This window comes from Ciconia boyciana, chromosome 4, assembly GCF_034638445.1.
Source record: "Ciconia boyciana chromosome 4, ASM3463844v1, whole genome shotgun sequence".
In the NCBI taxonomy this organism is placed as follows: domain Eukaryota; kingdom Metazoa; phylum Chordata; class Aves; order Ciconiiformes; family Ciconiidae; genus Ciconia; species Ciconia boyciana.
The window spans coordinates 95012043-95028250 of record NC_132937.1 but is presented as its reverse complement, the minus strand read 5'-3'; the positions used below and the strand labels follow the sequence as shown (position 1 = coordinate 95028250).

Sequence of the window (16208 nt, the reverse complement as noted above, 5' to 3'; positions counted from 1 at the left end):
ATCTTATCTGATTTGTATCATTATCATCTGGTGTATCTGAATTTCAGAATTGCTGTAAAAGGTGTTTGAGGATTTTTATTTACCTTATATGGTGTAGAATAATGATCAGAGACAATTGAACTGATATGATACTAATTTGATTTGGTGAATATTTTCTTAAAGGAGAAGCTTTTTCAGTTAGTCATTCTATCCTGAAAGATTTCTGTAAGATGGTGGAAGTGGAAGCTTAGGGATATTTGAAAATTTACAATCTCTGCTGAATTTATGGCTTGTAACAAATGAAATCTGAAGAAATATTGTGTTGATTTTCCATATCTACAGCCAAAATCTGAGATTTCTTATCACTACCATGAAGCCTGATTGACTGGTCAAAATGGAATACCAGCTAGCAGTGCTTATTGCTGAGGCAGTAGGAGCTGAAATTAAATAAATCAATTACTGCCAGTGTAAAGGAAAATTCTGACTTTTTTTGTAGTGAAAACTCAGAGATAGTCATCAGTACTTCCAAGACAGTGAAAGAGTGTGTCCTACCCAGGTGGCCCTGTCTGAACGGACTAGAACACAACTTTGAATAAAATTTTACAAATGTTTCCCGAGTGTCTTTCCTGCAGTGTGTCAGATGGACAATGTTTGGTCATTCAGCATTGCAAGGCATGCAAGCTAATGTAATTCCAAACAGGAATCGGCAGTATGCGAAAGATACGCTTTTAAGACATTGCTCCAGCACCTTGCAGCACTTTTTAACAATTTTGTGCGACAGAGAGGTGGCGTCAGATGAGGTGTTGCAGAAAAACCTCAATTTTTCCTCTCTCTTTCTTGTTGCCTGAACATGAAAATCATAGGCTTAATGTTAGTATGGAATATATGTTTGTACTGTGGTTTTCGTAAGAGATGCTATTGCATACATCAGGTATTACATACACATACTTGTGTATTACATACACATACATCTGCATGTGCATGTTAATTGTATTTGCAGAACTTGTGAGGTCCTCCAGGCTGTGAATGAAGATGAGAAAATATATTATGTTACGTCCCCACCCATGACTGGCCATAAACCCAGAGACTTTGTGATTCTTGTGTCTCAGAGGCAACCCTGTAAGCCAAGGTGAGTAAGCAATTTCAAGTTTAACTGTGAGCACTTTGGAGCCACAGTTCTGATTACTGTTGACCTTTATCTGGGCCTGTCATTGGGTGACAAAGATGATATTTTATTTTTTAAGAAATTAGATTAGTAGCTGATCTAAAATACAATATGTTATGCTTGAGTTTGCACAACCAGATTTGTTTTGCAATGTGAAGGTGCGATGAAGTAAATTCAGAGCATCACAGATTGGTAGCATAGTCCAGTATTGCTTCTTTGATAGTGAGTCTTCAGGAGTGGTCTATCATGAGGGAAAATAGCCCAGAAATTCAAACAGGCAATTTGGAAAAAAACATGTCCCAGAGGGCCTGACAGTGTGCTGAAGCACATAAATTGGGAGTTTGTCTGTTGGTTTAAGTGACTTTGTAATCCCATTTAATGTAATTCTGGATATTTTCTTATTCAAGGAAGTGCTTGGCCTTTCTTGAAATCTCAGTGTGACACATTTGTTGTATCTGTAAATTTTGTTGCTGAATTTGGTTTAAAAAGTTGCTTCATCAGTTTAACGTACATTGATTTTTTTTCATTATATTTCCTTTTGTTGTTGCATAATGAAACATGGATAAATGGGACCATTTGGTGTATCTTATCATTCTTTATTCTCAATTTCTTTTCTTATATTCAGTAATTCTTCATGTTAACAGAGCATTGCTTCTAAAAGGCAGTATTCTGTACTGTGCTTGCTTTTTTCCCCCCACATCTGGGAACTGAATCACGTCTACCTTTGCTGGGGCCACACTGTAAAGCCTCTTAGTATGGGTTGCTCCTAGACCCTGATTCTGTAAATGTGGGTTGTGGAGAGCAGGATAAATGAAAAAAAGGAGGTGTTGTATGTGGGTGATTATTCTGTGGCTTTCCACAGAAGTCTCCATGATTGGAGTCTGTGATAAAGCCTTAATGAGACTCAGGAGAGCCGAATCTTTTAACATATATCTTTAAACATAGAGGAGCTTGTTTGCCTTCATATGAAAATGACATCTTTGGTATAGCAGTGCATGCTCTATAGTCATTTACATGTATCTTTTTTAACATCTTGTTGAATAAATGTTTGATTCTTCCCCTTGCCCTGCAGTGAACCCTACATAGTAGCTGTAAAGTCAGTTACCCTCACATCTGTGCCACCTTCTCCAGAATACTGCAGAAGTGAAATCCTTTGTGCCGGATTCCAGATCTACAGTGACAGCAACAGCTCCTGTACGGTGAGTAGCTCTGCAGCCCTCAGCTGTGTCTCTTTTCCTGTAGTATTACATGTGCATATGATCTCATTTGAGCTGACAGCCTAGAACAGTAACAGCAATACAACAAAAAAATGAGTCAGTTTCCCCAGCGTTCAGTGTGGTTATTAAGACATTCTTTATTCCACAAAGTGGAATCTGTCTTGCCCAGCTTTGGCCAATCTCTTCCCAAGATTTCTTAGGAAAGAAATCTAAACTAAGCACTGGAGATGGCTAGGCACCTCCAGAGAGTCATTAATTCAATCCTAAAATACACTTCTAGAAGGTGTGCATTAAACTGGTCTCTGGTGGCATCCATCTCTTTTCACTGACTACAGAGGAAGTCCAAGGAATTAGTTCAGATTAAACGCTTAATTTTAACTTTCATATCTCAGAAATTATGCAATCTGAATCCAATCTCTGGACCAATGACAATGTTCCTCTTTTGTTCTTTTCCATGGGAAGGCTGTAACTGTTTCAGTTAAGAAAATACATTTCTGAAAACATTCAGCACCTCTCAGTAGCTGGGATTCTTTTTTCAGGCAACAGCTTTGTTCATAAAGCACATATATTTAACAGGTTACACATAATGTTTCTTGCTGCACTGCCATGTACATTTACCTACGTGCTTGAGGACCTGGCAGTGGTGAGGACACTGAGATCACTTAAGTACTGTAAAAAAGGCATGCTCTTTTTGCTAATTATTGCCTTCAGTTTCATAAGCACTTTCTATTCGCATCCATAAAAACTTTGATACTCATCTAGGCTCTGCAAAAAATGGCTAACTATTGCAATCCATAGGCTTTTTTGTTTCATTTATTTTTGTTTAAACAGGTGTGTTACTTCAATCAAGTGACATCAGGTGTCATGCCATACTTAGCTGCAAATCTTACTGGCTCATCAAAATCCATTGAAGACACTGCTTTGGAATGTATAAAGTTCTTGGAGCTAAAAGGCAGCAAGTATTGAAGTGAAAAACAGATTTCTGAAGAGACCTCTAAAGATTATCAAGCAGTACTGGTTTAAATTCCTGCATGTGTGTTGATCATTTTTCTACAGGTTAGTTACTTTGGATCATGTAGCCAATATTGGGCTTGAGCCCGAGAATATCTAGTACAAGCACTTCCTATCAAATTAACATTAGGCCTTAGGCTCTGAAGTCAATTTTTAATTTTAAAAAGATTGAAGGACAGATTCCGCTCTTGATTGCATTAATGAGTTTTATGTAAATGGAGGCAGAACTTGGCCCAGTAGAACTGTAGCTCTTGAGACTATTTCACTATTTTAATGTTGCATTTAACATAATGGCACTCAGCCAGTTTTAAATCAATAAATACCACCCTGTCTAATTTGCAGAGAAGTGGTGCTACTAAGTAGCTTATCCAGTGCTCTGACCTGGTTGTCCAGGTTCTTGCACACCATTATATATAGATTACACCCTATGTAAGTCAGTCTTTGCTGATGTTTGTACTTTGTTAATACTTGTAGTTTATCTGTGACTTCCAATAAATTATTGTTTCTGAGGTTACAAATCCGTGAGTTCCAATAAATTGTTTCCGAGGTTACAAATCCATGGTAAATTGTATTTCAGTATCTCTGGAATGGCTTCAGACATCGTTCCAGAAAGACTGCTTTGTAGTCATGATGGGGGCTGTTGGCCTCTTACAGAAGTGCCATGACCTCCAGCTGGCAACCTCTATGCAAGACTGTTGTGCAAGCATTGAATAAATGCAGAATAGTAAGACTCTTGGATCTACTCCCTCACAGATGAAAAGGGAGACTGGTTTCAGAGGTTTTATTGTGGTGTGCCTACTTTGTCATCTGCTCTTATTTTTGCTCAAAAGAGCCTTGTTCAAAAAACCAAGTATGATCATCAGCAATTAGATTGTAACATGAATGCAGGGGTTGAGAAGCAAAGCATGTGAACTGTAGCAGCGCCCTTTTATCTTACTGTAGTCTCATAATTGGTAGAGCGAGAGCTCTAGGGGTCTGGTCCAGTTCCCACTTAAGTAAATACATCTTCAGTTCAACCTATAACCAAATCAAAGCTTTCATCAGTGATTTATAGGTTACAGCATGCCATACATCTTGCATATGGCATGTCTATCACGTGCAGCAGAAGAGACACCAACCAGAGTCATGGAAGCCCTCTGGGTATACTAGCACGGTGAGTCACCCAGCCTCTCAGCAAGCCTAGTTTAGCTTGGGTACAGCCTTGTACCAAAGCATTAGTGAACTCACCTGCTGTCTTCTATGTCTAGGAAAGGCTGGTCACTGTATGCCATACCACACACGGATACCTTTGCACTAGTAGTAAGAAAAGCAAAGCAGGTCCTGATCTTTGGCTCTGGAGAAGAGACTATAGATCCAGATGCTGATTTTGGATCGTCATTTTTATCATGTGGGTAAGGTGCAATACCTCAGTCTGGGGACTGAGGACGGCAGCCTCGGGGCAGCGTGAAATGAATGAAAACACTGAGGCCCTGCTCGACTCCTCTTGGCCCGGCTGGTAATGGAGGGGTCCAGGCCCCCTCCGTGGACCAGGAGCTCAGCTGAGTCCTTCCCACCCTTGCTGTGTGCAGATGATGGCAGACAAGCTCTTGAGCAGGCAGGTAAGTCTCTGTGGTCCCAATTTTTAGTGAACAGAGACACCTAATGTTCAGATCTGCATACATGCGTGAAATGCCAGGGAGAGAGCCCAAACGCTGCCTGCACCAAGCACTTCTTATCAGCTATTTGGGTGGCTTCCTCTGCAGCACAGTTTATAACTTGCCTTTAGAGACACTTACATGCTGAACTCAGCTGTAGGGCTACTGCAAGGGCTATCTGGAGAACATTATTTCGCATTTTTGAAATACTAGCATTCTGCCGAGCTCATGCCTACATGAGAGGTTCTGCCCTCTGCCCCCAACGCCGAGACCTTGGCCGTTGTAGTGCGAAGCACTGCAAAGCCAGGCCACGTTCCGGATGCAGCCACCACAGATCTTTGGGGGTCAAGGGGGAGACTGTCTTTTGACAGAGACCAAGGATTGTATTTTACCAACTTCTAAGGCAAGGAGATGCACGTTTCTGGTGCACAAACTTTGTTTACTCTTATTATTTGCCTACCTTTTAAATCTATTTGTGGGTATGATGCATCTTTACATGCAGCACCTTTTACAGCTGCTTTTCAAACAGCTTTCTTCAACTACACATACCTTTGTGCAATCATCTAAAAAGAGATCAGTGGGTGCATTTAACAAGTAGTTTTGTCCAACAGTTACTGAAGATTGCTAACCTGTGCAGCTGTTTCAGCGAGAGTAGAGCAAGTATTTCAGTGCCTCATTTTCCTCAGCAGGCACTGAAGCAGAGGACAAGAGGGAGGTGGACGTGTTTCCAGCCCCATGCAAGCATGTGTGCAATTACCTGAAAACAGCTCTTGCCTTTTTACTGAAATTCTCACAGAGACCATACCCTGTGATTTTCTAAGTCTGAAGAAGTCCATTATTTCTTCTCAGAGGACAACAGAGCAGTAGTCAGGTGTAGGAGCCCAGCAAGTGTTTTTATAGTGCAAGATGGATCAAAGCAACAGGTACAAAACTCAAGGTCGTCTTATCCAGTTGTTAGGTTCACTGACCTCCAGAGGAGCACGACAAGGAGAACTGCATCACTGCACTGAAGAGAAGGCTGGGCTCCAAAGGTGGGTGAGCTGGATACTAGCATGCCCTGCTTGTGCTCCACCATTTTGAGAACAAAGGTTAATCCACCGCTCCTTGTGGGATTTCTTTTGCCACAACTGCCCTCTCAGTCATCCTGTTTCTAGCAGTCCCTTTTGCCAAGCAGAATTGACAGTGATCAGCTGTGGGAAAGGAACAGTGAATTTTCTTTTCCTCCAACTTACACATTGTACACCATGTAACTTAGCAGTCTGTCAAAGGGACACTTCTGTCTCAGATTACAGTAGCACAACTGGGTGACCATGTCTTACTCAGAACACAGGCCATTTCCTCGGGAGGAGAGGTTGCGCTGCAGAACCACGACTCGCACAACCACGACTCGCACAACCACGACTCGCACAACCACGACTCGCACAACCACGACTCGCACAACCACGACTCGCACAACCACGACTCGCACAACCACGACTCGCACAACCACGACTCGCACAACCACGACTCGCACAACCACCCACACTGCCTGCACCAACCCCTTATCAGGGAAGTATTGGTCCACTAGGAAAGTCAAGGTGCATGGCTTCAAGTATGGGTAAAAGAGCATGTCACAGTATCAAGGAGCTTTTAAAGACAGGAAACGATCTAAGAAGATGCTTTTTAAACAATATACTTATTCATACAATAGAAAGGGGAACACTTTTTAAGCTGGGATAAATGTCTGTTGCAAAATGTCCACATTAAAGTGATACTGCTTTGAGCTTTAATCCAATAGTTATTTAAAGTCTGTAATTAATCCTTGATTTCATCCACATCCACGCCTCTTCCCATTTAAATGTGTGCTCTGATTATTATAAACTGAATATACATGCCCTATCTTAGTCAGCTTAATGTGCCTTTGTATCCAGAGCAGAACCAGGAAACCTAAAACAAGAGCTCTGACTATCGTATTCTTTAGCAGCGTTTTATTAAAAATAATTAACATGTACAAATATAAAATATATCCACATAATTAAATTCCTGTATGTGTTTTTTGCTGTAAGAAAAGTAGGTTCCAAACCTATGGTTTCAGTGGCTGGTCCTAAGCACCTCAAAACCCAGTCCTGAGCTCAAGTCTGCTACCTGGTGTTCCTTCTGCGTTCTCACCAAGGCGATGAGGTATGGACCATTAGGACACTTTTACTGAAAGGGTAAATTAATTCTTTAGAAGCAATAGCTTTATCACTGTGTAGCTTTCCCTCAAGGACTGTCACTTACTACTGTATAATGCAAGCTGAAGTTTTTAGAAGGCACATTTAAGACTTTTGGGATGCTGAAGTACGGTATTTGCCTGATGGCGACCGCAGCCGAGGCCCGAGAAGCCCGATGTCACAGGAGCGCAGGTCCACGCCTACACAGCACAGCGCAGAGACCCTGCACGGCACCTGCCCACACCGCCCAGAACTGTGCCACGACACTGGCGGAGAAAGAAGCACCGCACGTGAGATGAGCTCAAGGTGCACTTCTGTGGTAACATCGTGCTTCCTTGTTCATCCTAGGCGAGATGATCAGACGGAAGTGAAAGCCTACCAACGCTGGCTGCCTAGGCTGAATTACTACAGTATTTGGAGAGCTCTTGCAGGAAGTCCGTTTTGAGTTGGTTTTGTAACTTTTGTTAATGTGTATCAGTTTTTCTAAGGCTGCAGTCTCCATTTAAAAATAAATAAATCTGCCATGGAGCAGGCAAGTGTAACACAAAGCAAAGTTTACTCCCAACCCACCAAGGGATAGAAGCCCTGAAGATTTTTGAACACTTTCCTTGAAAAAAGTAAAGGAACTAAGCAAGCTGCTCACTTGCTCTCCAACTCTTCCCAGGTATACTTCACCACAGATATCAGAGAAAGGGCATGATTCTGTTTCTATTAGTGAACAAATACTCAAACAATCCAACATGCATAAACAATCGGGTTAATGCATGGACGTATTTAGCTCAGTAGTGGTAACTGCACCCCCAAGCTCTACAGGCTGTAGGGTTTACCTGATAACTTCACTACAAGACTGCTCAAGCTTGCACATACAGAGCAAGAAATCATTCTTTCTAAAAGGAGAAGGCAAAACCAAACCAGAACCCAACACGAGTCTTTAGAAAATACCCACAATGCCTTTCAGAGAGATGTAGAAATACTCTTAATAAGACCAGCATGATTGTGTTCATCTCTGGTAAGTAAAAGCATCACTCTTAAGGTAACAATACTGACCACCAAAATCCAGTGATCGCAGACCCCCATGATAAAATACGCATACCCTGTTTGGTTGCTGCAACCAGATCCCTGTTACGAGAAGAAGCCAATTTCCCTCTTCAGAGAGCTGACAGTGAGAGGGAATCGAGTCAGAGGGAACGCTGCACTTCGGCAGAGATGTGTAAAAATAACATACCCACTTGCTGTACTTCTGTTGTTCCCAGCTTTTCAGTAAGATAGGTGAGTCTGAGAGGCAAACTGGAAAAATGAGCGCGGGACAAAAAAAATAATTTAGCAGCAGCAGTCTGCTTGATTTTCTGGAACCAGCAATCCACTCTGTGTAGTCACTACTCTGGAGTGAAGCAGCGCAGGCTCACTGTGGTTTAGAGCTGAGAGGCCTTCAAAAAGTAACAACTTTGGGTACTTTCACTTTTGGTTTTTGCAGCGTTGGTGTTTCTGTAATTTCTTCATAATCCGCGCTCATGCCAACAGCCCATCGCCCAACCGTAACCTGATCTGTAGAGTGAGAGACAAGAGATCACAGAATGGCTAAGCATTACCACCGTACCAAACTTCCACATCTGAGGAAGATTTAGCCTGCAAAGGCCTGTTGTTGATTCACCAAAGATCTATCGGTTTAGTTCTAGCTCTGAAGCCAACTCTCTTTACACAACTATTTTTTTAAAATTGTGTTTTGTAAACTCCCTTTCTTCCCCCATGCAGATTGTCAAGGTTCAGAAATAATTACTACATGTTTCTTCCTATTTGACTGTCCAAAGAAACATTCAAAGAGTATGCAGATGATACATTAGCTCTCACAGAAGCCAAAATGACTCTTACAATGATTTCAGAATATGTCAAACATTTCTGGATATAAAGGAAAGACCTTCTCTATTATACAGATGAAAAAACTAAGCCTGAGGAGGCACAACAGAACAAAATTTACATTTCTCAACTCACATCCCTGCATATAATCAACACCATCCTTTTGCTGTTTAAATGCTATTTAGGTCAATTCACAGCCCTTTCCTAGAGAAAACACTGTTAACCAACTGGTACTTCTTTTCTGAATGACAATCTAATTTTGAGAGCAACGAATCAAATCATACCAAGAATATCACACGGATAAATCAATGTTTACTTGGATTAACTTCTGTATATTAAAGCAGGCCAAATAACTCCACCTGAAGAAACTACATGCTGTAATGCCCAAACTTCTTTGCCAGCTATCAGCTATCTTCCCGTAGTGTAAAAGTACTTTGCATGATGCAAACTGATTTCAAAGAATATTATAATTCTTACCAACGGTGTCACAGTTCCAACTAATTCAACTATTTTTAACCAGCAATACTAGTTTTGAAACATCAGTGTAAAGACTTCATGTCCCTTGGGAAATTAAACAGCAGTTGTCAGTCTTCACAATGGACAGAAAACTTCTCAAAAAGAGGTAGAAAAAAATTACAGTTCTGCTTCACCTATAATTTGGAGCCCTGTTGCCAGAGAGCAGGAAGGCTTGCACTGGACTGCACCCACAACTGAAGACTGCCATTTCCTGGTAACCGCTGGCCCAGCTTTGAGCAGTGCCGCTCCCAACAAACGTTTCTTTTCTCCTACTGCATCTGTACAGGTTTTTGACTTACAAGAAGTGTTAAGCACACAAAGGTTGTTTGCCATGTATGTGACCTGCAGAAATCCAACAAGAGCTACATTACAGGCTTTCAAGTCAGCAGTCATGTGAGTGGCCACCGCCCAACAACCTGCTACAGCTGAGGAGTTCGGGGAAATTTTAAAGAGAAATCAGAGAAAACGTATCAGAAACTTCTGTCAGACCATTGAAGACGCAATCTCACTTGTTCTAAACTAGCAAAGCAGCAAACACCTAGAAGCTTGCATATGGTCTCGGATGCAACAATATCATATCTATAGAATCAGACACAGAAAATGGCTAAAGTATAGGCCTCTATTGCCTCCATAAATATTTCTTACATAAATTCCCCAAAAGTTTGGCATATCATTAACCCAGAAGTTCTATAAGCCATACAAATGAAGTAGAAAAATGAGCAAATGTTTCACCGCTTCAGTAACAGCCTCATTCTTCAAACCCGTTTGATGCTTTTGCCTTCCTTAGCGCAGTTTTTTTGTATATGATGCAATTCTTCCACCCACATGGAAGACTGAAGAACATGTAAGGAAGCAGCTTATTGGCTGGTGAATCTAGCGAGACAGATCTCCCGTCTCCTCTTTCTCTCCTGTCTCGAATGACTTGAACACTCACCTGCACAGGCAGCTTTTTACAAGCTGCCAGTACCACCACCCTGCAACTGACGTTACATTCAGCTCCACCACTTCACGCAGAGACCATCATCAGAAGAAACCAGTTTTGCTCTACAGCTGCTAAAGTTGTGAACAGCAGCATAAAATCTGGGTAACCAATACACATCAGCTCACCATATTATCTTCAGAAGCCCACAAGCTAGATTTTTTTTTTCAACGGAAAGTTCAAGTTTTGCATTGCAACTTCATGCCTCTTTCACATACCCCATAATATAAGCACTCATTCCCAAAGGAAAGTCACCTTTTCTATTTGCAAGTTCTCTTCTAAAACCCTTTTTTCCTGACCAAAGTCAGGCAAAGCAGTAAATAAACATTACTCAGCTGTGCACTCAAACTCTACTCTGTACACTCCCCTGCATCTCACCTGAGTTCTGTTTTTCTGGACAGTCTTTTCTGAAGTGCTCCACAGAGCCACAAAGTCTGCAGCCACCACCTGTTCAAAGAGAAAGTTGTTCACTCATCTGGGGAAAAAACCCACCAAAAACCACCAAACACAAAACAACCCCCCTACACCGTTTTGCTCTTGTATGTATATTGAAAAATCTTGTTGTAGTTTTCTGTAGTGACAACCTGTAAATAACATGAGGAAATGTCCCTGTGGAGAGGTCTGCACTCCTAGGCATATAACACTGTGGTGCAGACAGGCAGCCAGCTTTAGAAGCCTGCAAACACAGCTTTCTGTGTCTCTGATGGACAGATAGCTGTTGGTACTCACATTGCTCTGTAAAGCATCACATACTACAAATTCCAGTCACCACATACTAAGTATTTCTGATTTGTTTGAAGCTCTCTTGCTGAGGAACAAGCTGAATTCTGTTGAAATTAAATTATTCAAAGGAACTTTTTAAATCATTAAGAACTCCTGAGAGACAGGTAATCCAACTGCAGGTACTGAGATATTAAATATAAATTCTACTCATAATCCAAACACTGAAAGTAGAAGTGCAATGCCTCTAAGGTGACTTTTCTTCCAATTTAACTGTTATAAGACCACTCTTTTAAGTTTGCAAGACCTCAGGTTTGTACTGGGAGACAGAACGTTATTTGTTAGACAGAGAAACCAGGCAGAGCAGAATCTGAGCGAAGTCTTCAAACTTAGACCACGTTTCTCATTGAAGTCACTTAAACTGAAGATGTCCTCTTTCTAGTGAGAGCACTTGTTTAGCATGAACACCTCCCGAAGTCTTAAGCTATAGTCTAAGAGCATGTTTTTACCACATACTTTGGTATATGTACCTTTAAATACACACTGACCACATACATACAGCCTATTAGGATTTTGTTTCTTTGTGCACCTCTTGAAATTGCAAGCACAAGCAAGTTCTCATACTTTGCATCTCATCTTGTTAACACTAAGCTTACAATTAAAACAGAAATCCCTAGGTAATCAATATTAACACTGAATTTCCCACAATTCCCCAGAATTAATCTGCTTTTACCAAGAGTAAAAGATATTCAGAAATTCCTTTTAGTCGGATCCTCATTCACTTACAATGTTACTTTGTTCTGTGCCAGGCAAGTATGAAAAACGTGTTTTGCTTTTAGTAAATTACTACACTCACCTTCAGCATACAATCCTTTGGGATTATCTGGACATGACCTTGATAGATGTCCCATCTCACCACAGATGAAACATTTTGCATATGGAAATGCCCCTGCAAAATCCCATACAGTTCATGATCCACATTAAAAACCTTTGTAAAGTCACAGACAACTGTGAACACACTATAACAACAACATTTTACTACACCACTATACTATAAACACTATACTGTCTCTTACACTGTTAGGTTCATTGTTATAATATTGTATTCCTTTAAACATATTAACCTACCTCCTCAGAACACTTAAATTACTAAACCACAAAGCTTATATTTCAATAGTCAGAAAACTCAGACCAAAGCACCTCGAAAAATACAAATTTCTGAGACATACCAACAGCTAGATCTACTTTTGCTTTGCATTTGCTGATGTCATGCTCTGTGGATCCGCACCGGTAACAGATTCCCGTACCCATATCTTGACTTTCAAGCACTGCAGGACAATCAGCAACACCATGGCCAGGTTCTCTACAGTGGAAACATACCTTTGAAAATAAAAATTAAGTTATATTCATTTTTAAAGACAGTTCACATAGCAAAGCACAGCACTTATAGGTGGCATTACTAAAGAATTCACTTACTGCTGTTATCTGATTACCACCTATAGCCACTAGACTTCTACTAGACCACTACTTCTCTTGGCTGAAACCTTGAGGGTACTATCAGATACGTATCTCTAGCATTGAGATTTGAGGTTACTCTAACATACAAAGACAAGATTCGGTGAATGGCACTCAAAGACCTGAAAATCCCAGTCTAATAAGACCTTCCAGCTTTTTAGAAGGCAATCATATCAAGGGATTTTCTCCTCAGGAAAAAAACCCAGACGAATGAAACATTGTACCCTGACACAAAATAACTGTCAGTGGTCTATGCCATTAAACTGTATTACTATGGGTAATTTTCTCCTCTTACCAACAACACACAGTACGGGGTATTCCCTCATTGACAACTGAGTGCCCTGGATGAACTATGATAGTTGATTTTGCCTACAGCACAGTTCTCCACACTCTTTAAGTACTACTGCAGCAAGTGCTTAGGTAAATACAAGCAATGTTGCACCAGTCCTATAATTTACTCAGGAAGAACTTAGATACCTCAGATTAATTAGCAGTAGACTCTCTTTACTATGTTCTCAGATTACATTGAGCATAAGTTTACGCCGAACACATAAGTTTGTGCTGCGATAACTGCTTTTAGACAGTCTCATTCGAGTCTGCCGGAGATCTCACTCCAATTCTCAAGCAGAAGACACTGCAGAAAGAGGCCCCAAACCAGCAGGAATATTGTACCGATGAATTACATATGGAGATGCACTGAATTAGTTTCTCCAGGAGAGAAGAGGGGCTGGGAACTCATCAAAGGGCAGCAAGAACAGTGTTCAACCGGAAGAGCCATACTAAAGGCTAAGACTTAAGCTGAAATTTGTTGTTTGTTTCAAAGTTGAGATACTGAAGTTCACTTAATTAACGTGAAACGTCACTCGGCACACGCTATGCTGCTAGCAGGTAAGGCACTCGGCCTCCTCACTGAACCACCTCCCGGCAGGGTCAGCAGGGAATAAGGAATCTGGGTGTTCCACACATAGCTTTTTCCTAAGTTTTTAACAAGCTGCCACGGATAAGCAAACACCCACGACTCAAGGCAAAACTCACCATGGCATTTTTCTTTCTTTCTTGCCTCTTCAGCCTCCTATCCTCCCGCCGCCTGCTCTTCTTCAAGGCTATCGCTACCTCCTTCTCCAACTGGGCGCCGTCCGCTTCGGCCACCTCGCCACCCGGCCAGCTCTGCTTCAGGTAGGCCGCAAAGCCGTTAACGTCTTCGTTCGGATAGTCCTTCTTCTTTCTGTTCTTCTTCTTCCTCTTCTCTTGCTCCTTCTTCAGGCAGAGAGGGCCTGGGCGGCCCTCCCGCCCCGCGGGGCCGCTCACCATCTCCTCCCAGGGGGTGGCATCCAGCGCCTTTTCGCCGGCAGCGCCGCTTCGGCGAGCCCACCTGGTCATGGCAGGGCCGGCAGCCGCCCGGGCAGCTCCTCGACAGAGGCACCCAAGTGAGCACGGCGGCCCGCACGTCCCCGTCCCCCGGGGAGCGCAACGCAGCCCGCGTCCCCTCAGCCCAGCGGCCTCCCCGCGGCACGGCCGGCCCTGCCACCCGAGGCGCCCCGGCCGCCGGCGCTCGCCTTCCCTCCCTCCCTCCCCGCCCCCGCCCGGCCCCCCGCCCTTCTCCCGGGGCGGCGGCGCTGCCGGCGCGGCTTGCCGGGACCCCGCGGCGCGGCCCCTTCCGAGAGGCGCGGCCCCTTCCGAGAGGCGCGGCCCCTTCCGAGAGGCGCGGCCCCTTCCGAGAGGCGCGCCCGGGCAGCCGCCGGGGGCCGCTGGCGGAGGGGCCCGGCCTGAAGCGGCCGCGGAGACGCCGCTCACCCGAGCCCGCCGCGGCAGCAGAGCCCGTCCCGCAGAGCGACCCTGCCCGCCCGCCGGCTCTCCCGGAAGTGGAACGGAGTCCCCGCGGCCGCCGGTGGGGCGGGGCGGGCGTCGCGCGGGGACCGGCGGTGACGTCACTTCCGACCGCCGGCGCCGCGTGCCGCTGTGGCTCCGCGCCCCGCCGCCATCGTGAGGCAGGGCCGGGGCGGCTGGCGCCGGGCTGGGGGGCGAGGGCAGCGCGGCGGAGCCCCTCTCAGGAGCCCCCGAGGTGGCTGTGCGGCCGCCGGGCGCGGCCCGTCCGACCGCGAACGCCCGGGAGAGGCCGCAAGCGCCTCCCGAGAGGGACAGTCTACCGGCCGCGCTAGCCCGGGAGCGGCCCTCTGCCTCGCCCAGAGGCCGCAGCGCGCCTGTGGAGTCGTGATGTTCCCCTTCTTCTTAACTGTGCCGCCGAAACGCGGTGTTCCCGTGGTGCTCGCAACAGAGGGACGTGTGTGTGGTGGTTTTCTGTATGGTCTGATAGAAGCTGTATGGTCTGACTGAAGCAGATACGCCCCTGGAGTGAGCATGCATCTGTAGCTTGTGAAAGCACTTCGAAAAGACTAACCCTCCTCCAGAGAAGTTTAACTTCTTTATTGCAGGGGTAAAAGGGTTGTGGGACATAGCCCTTTGCAGGCACCTGTGTCTCCCGGGGAGCAGCCGGCGGAGCGCGGAGGATCCCGAGGGGCTGCAGGAGTTGCTGTCCGTGTGCAAGTACCTTTCTCCTTGCGCAGCCCTGTTGCCAACAGCCCATCGGCTTCTCAAAGTGGAGCGGGTGAATGGGCACAGCAGCTAGTGCCAGCTGAGTTCACATATCCCGGTGCGTAGGGGAGCGCCGTGCCATGCCCCAGTCGCAGCGCAGGGTGACATTGCTGGGGTGCCACAGAGCTACCGTGGGAGGGGAGATGGCAGAGGCTGGGGCACTGCCGCTGGCAGGGTTGCTTGCCAAGCATGTGTGGGACAGTCCCAACCGTGGGGCCGCGGCCTGTGCCAGCTCCTCCCTGGATGCAGCTGCACTCGCACAGTTTTGACACTAGTGTACTTCACAGTTCACACCAGACTCTCTGCAGGTGGGAAGCTGTGTTGGTGCAGTTCTGCCAGTTCAAATGCTCATGTTGTTAAGTAAAGTCAGTCTTGTTTAGGTGGAGTTTGTCTTTCACCAAGAGCAATGCTGGGGCACCAGAGTGGTCCCTACTTCCCTTGTGCAGCAGTGAAGCTGATTCAGACCTTCAGCTGAAAAATGTACAGCAGGCTTTCTCAAAGAGGGTAGCGTTTTGAAACATTGTTTATGACACATTTCTCTCTCTTCAAACCACTCCCTTAAGGTTCACAAAGTAAATCTCCAGGACTATATTGTTAGAGGCCTCTGCTTTGCAGTGAAATAGACGTTTATAAACCCAGTAAGATTTTTTTTCTCAAGCCAGTCTTCCATTTCTTGTATTTTTAGCATTTCACTAGATCCCTGCTACCTTTCCCGGTAATCTTGAGCCAATGTTATAAGGACAGCTGGGCACCATTCCTTCTTTACTAGTTATCCTTAATATTTGTGTCTCCCTGGAGAAATTGCCTTGCTGTATTTTGTCAATTTCCCAGGGC

At 44.4% G+C, this 16208-nt stretch overlaps 2 protein-coding genes across 4 annotated transcripts in view; one reads left to right on the top strand and one right to left on the bottom strand.

Moving 5' to 3' along the window:
* Nucleotides 1-3638, top strand: part of ACOT12 (acyl-CoA thioesterase 12) — a 31195-nt gene extending 27557 nt beyond the window's left edge. Inside the window, exons 13-15 of the mRNA XM_072860672.1 lie at nucleotides 980-1108; nucleotides 2217-2343; nucleotides 3193-3638. Of these exons, the coding sequence (XP_072716773.1) occupies nucleotides 980-1108; nucleotides 2217-2343; nucleotides 3193-3327 (391 nt within the window). The 3' untranslated portion in view covers nucleotides 3328-3638. The remainder of the gene's footprint in view (nucleotides 1-979; nucleotides 1109-2216; nucleotides 2344-3192) is intronic.
* A 3058-nt stretch (nucleotides 3639-6696) lies between these two features.
* Nucleotides 6697-14690, bottom strand: ZCCHC9 (zinc finger CCHC-type containing 9). 3 transcript variants are annotated; one of them, XM_072860673.1, is made up of 6 exons: nucleotides 14577-14690; nucleotides 13818-14188; nucleotides 12497-12647; nucleotides 12124-12216; nucleotides 10926-10994; nucleotides 6697-8743 (listed from the first exon to the last, which is right to left on the bottom strand). In XM_072860673.1, exons 2-6 carry the CDS (start codon nucleotides 14160-14162, stop codon nucleotides 8628-8630), a joined length of 774 nt encoding a protein of 257 aa, XP_072716774.1. In that variant the 5' UTR covers nucleotides 14163-14188; nucleotides 14577-14690; the 3' UTR covers nucleotides 6697-8627. The 3 variants fall into 3 exon arrangements, with proteins under 3 accessions (XP_072716774.1, XP_072716776.1, XP_072716775.1); XM_072860675.1 differs by having other exon boundaries at nucleotides 13818-14191; nucleotides 14577-14688; XM_072860674.1 differs by lacking the exon at nucleotides 14577-14690 and having other exon boundaries at nucleotides 13818-14333.
* Between the last annotated feature and the right edge of the window lie 1518 nt (nucleotides 14691-16208).

What these genes read in the sequence shown, in the direction of transcription:
- ZCCHC9 (XM_072860673.1), bottom strand. Translation starts at nt 14,162, where the DNA reads ATGACCAGGTGGGCTCGCCGAAGCGGCGCTGCCGGCGAAAAGGCGCTG. An exon ending in AAAGAAAGAAAAATGCCATG is followed by an intron (nt 12,648 to 13,817) that starts GTGAGTTTTGCC and finishes TTATTTTCAAAG; the next exon opens with GTATGTTTCCACTGTAGAGA. An exon ending in TCCAGAAAAACAGAACTCAG is followed by an intron (nt 8,744 to 10,925) that starts GTGAGATGCAGG and finishes CTCACTCTACAG; the next exon opens with ATCAGGTTACGGTTGGGCGA.